The sequence below is a fragment of the Austrofundulus limnaeus genome, unplaced genomic scaffold (genome assembly GCF_001266775.1).
Source record: "Austrofundulus limnaeus strain Quisiro unplaced genomic scaffold, Austrofundulus_limnaeus-1.0 Scaffold22, whole genome shotgun sequence".
In the NCBI taxonomy this organism is placed as follows: Eukaryota; Metazoa; Chordata; class Actinopteri; order Cyprinodontiformes; family Rivulidae; genus Austrofundulus; species Austrofundulus limnaeus.
This window is the reverse complement of record NW_013952424.1, coordinates 3,351,557-3,352,918: the sequence shown is the minus strand read 5'-3', so window position 1 is coordinate 3,352,918 and position 1,362 is coordinate 3,351,557. Positions and strand designations below refer to the sequence as shown.

The 1,362-nt window shown below is 45.2% G+C and overlaps 1 protein-coding gene across 9 annotated transcripts in view; it reads left to right on the top strand.

Annotated features, from left to right (window-relative positions):
- Positions 1–1,362, top strand: part of magi2a (membrane associated guanylate kinase, WW and PDZ domain containing 2a) — a gene marked incomplete at its 5' end in the record, with an annotated part of 97,574 nt that overhangs the window by 39,112 nt on the left and 57,100 nt on the right. For all 9 annotated transcript variants that reach the window (XM_014004279.1, XM_014004277.1, XM_014004274.1 and 6 more), the window contains 1 exon segment: positions 682–864. In XM_014004279.1, coding sequence (XP_013859733.1) covers positions 682–864 — 183 coding nt within the window.

The following is a 1,362-nucleotide window of genomic DNA, read 5'->3' as shown; positions in this document are numbered from 1 at the left end:
GGGGGGGGGGGGGTCTGCCTGTGCTGCTGACTTCCTGTAAAGCATGCAAGCTTTTCCCATGAGGCAGTTTTAAGCGTATTGACTTGTTTGATCTGCGTACATAAGTGAACGGAGAGGCTAATCACTCAGTCTGTATCGGGACCAGTGACGACAAACGCAGGATGTAAACTCCCGTTAGCCACCACTTCTTTTCCAGGTGGAAAGATGGACGACTTGCTAAAGTGTGACTAAGCTTCTTGGCTCAGATCCCCTCATTACTACCCAAGGCACCCCGTAGTTCTCCCCCTCCTTCTGAAATCTCCCAGTTCTTCCTTCACCCTCCCCGAGCATCTTCCTGTGGAACTGATCCCTGGCTGAGAGCATGTGATTTACTGCGTTCTGCTGCTTGGGGTTGGAGTAAAGACCTGCACCACTGTTGCTCTCTGCACGCCCTCTCAGCTTTGGAGCTGTGGATTGGATGATAAAAYGTTTGGGTGTGCTGCCTTTGTACCCCCGCACAACAGCCCAAATGAACTCCACCTGCATCTGCCTACACCACAGCCCCCCCACCTGCGTCCAACCGTGCCAGCTTTCCTTCAGCTTATCTTAATAACCCTCGGAGCACTACTACCAGTCCTCTCAGCAGCTGCTTTAGTTCGGACGTTTGTACCAGCTAATTTGCGTCTGTTGCGTCCTTTGCAGAAAAGCCGCTGTTCACTCGGGATCCCACTCAGCTGAAAGGCAGTTTTTTGTCCACGTCGCTCCAGAAGAGCAACATGGGCTTCGGCTTCACCATCATCGGAGGCGACGAGCCCGATGAATTCCTGCAGGTCAAAAGTGTTATTCCTGACGGGCCCGCCGCAGCTGATGGAAAGATGGCTACAGGTGAGCTTTGGGCATGCCTGACACATGTAAACTCTCACTTCTACAAACCAAAACACATAAAAATTAATGTAGGAAGAGAGCAGCAAGTGCATTTTTATGAGGCTTTTTTATTTTCCCTATATCTAATCAGCATCTACTTAAAAATAAAGTGAACGTTTAAATAAACAGAACAACTAGCATTTCTTAAAGGAATGTAAATCACCTTATATGACAAAGCCATAACCACAGAGTTTACATGTTATGTTAGCATTGGGTTATGTAATGAGGATGACTCAGCTGCAGGATCTGAATTCTTAAAGATGTCCCGATTCTCCTTTTTAGGGCTTAAAATAAATTTAGTTGAGTCTCAGCTTTTTGCTTATTTATATGAGATATTTGGCCTCATTCATCTAAATGTTAACAGTTAGATGGTTTTAGTAAAAAAATAGAAATCAACTCTATTGATTCTGTTTGTTCTTTGGTTTTTCCATTTCAAAACAAAGCAAGAAAAACAAAATA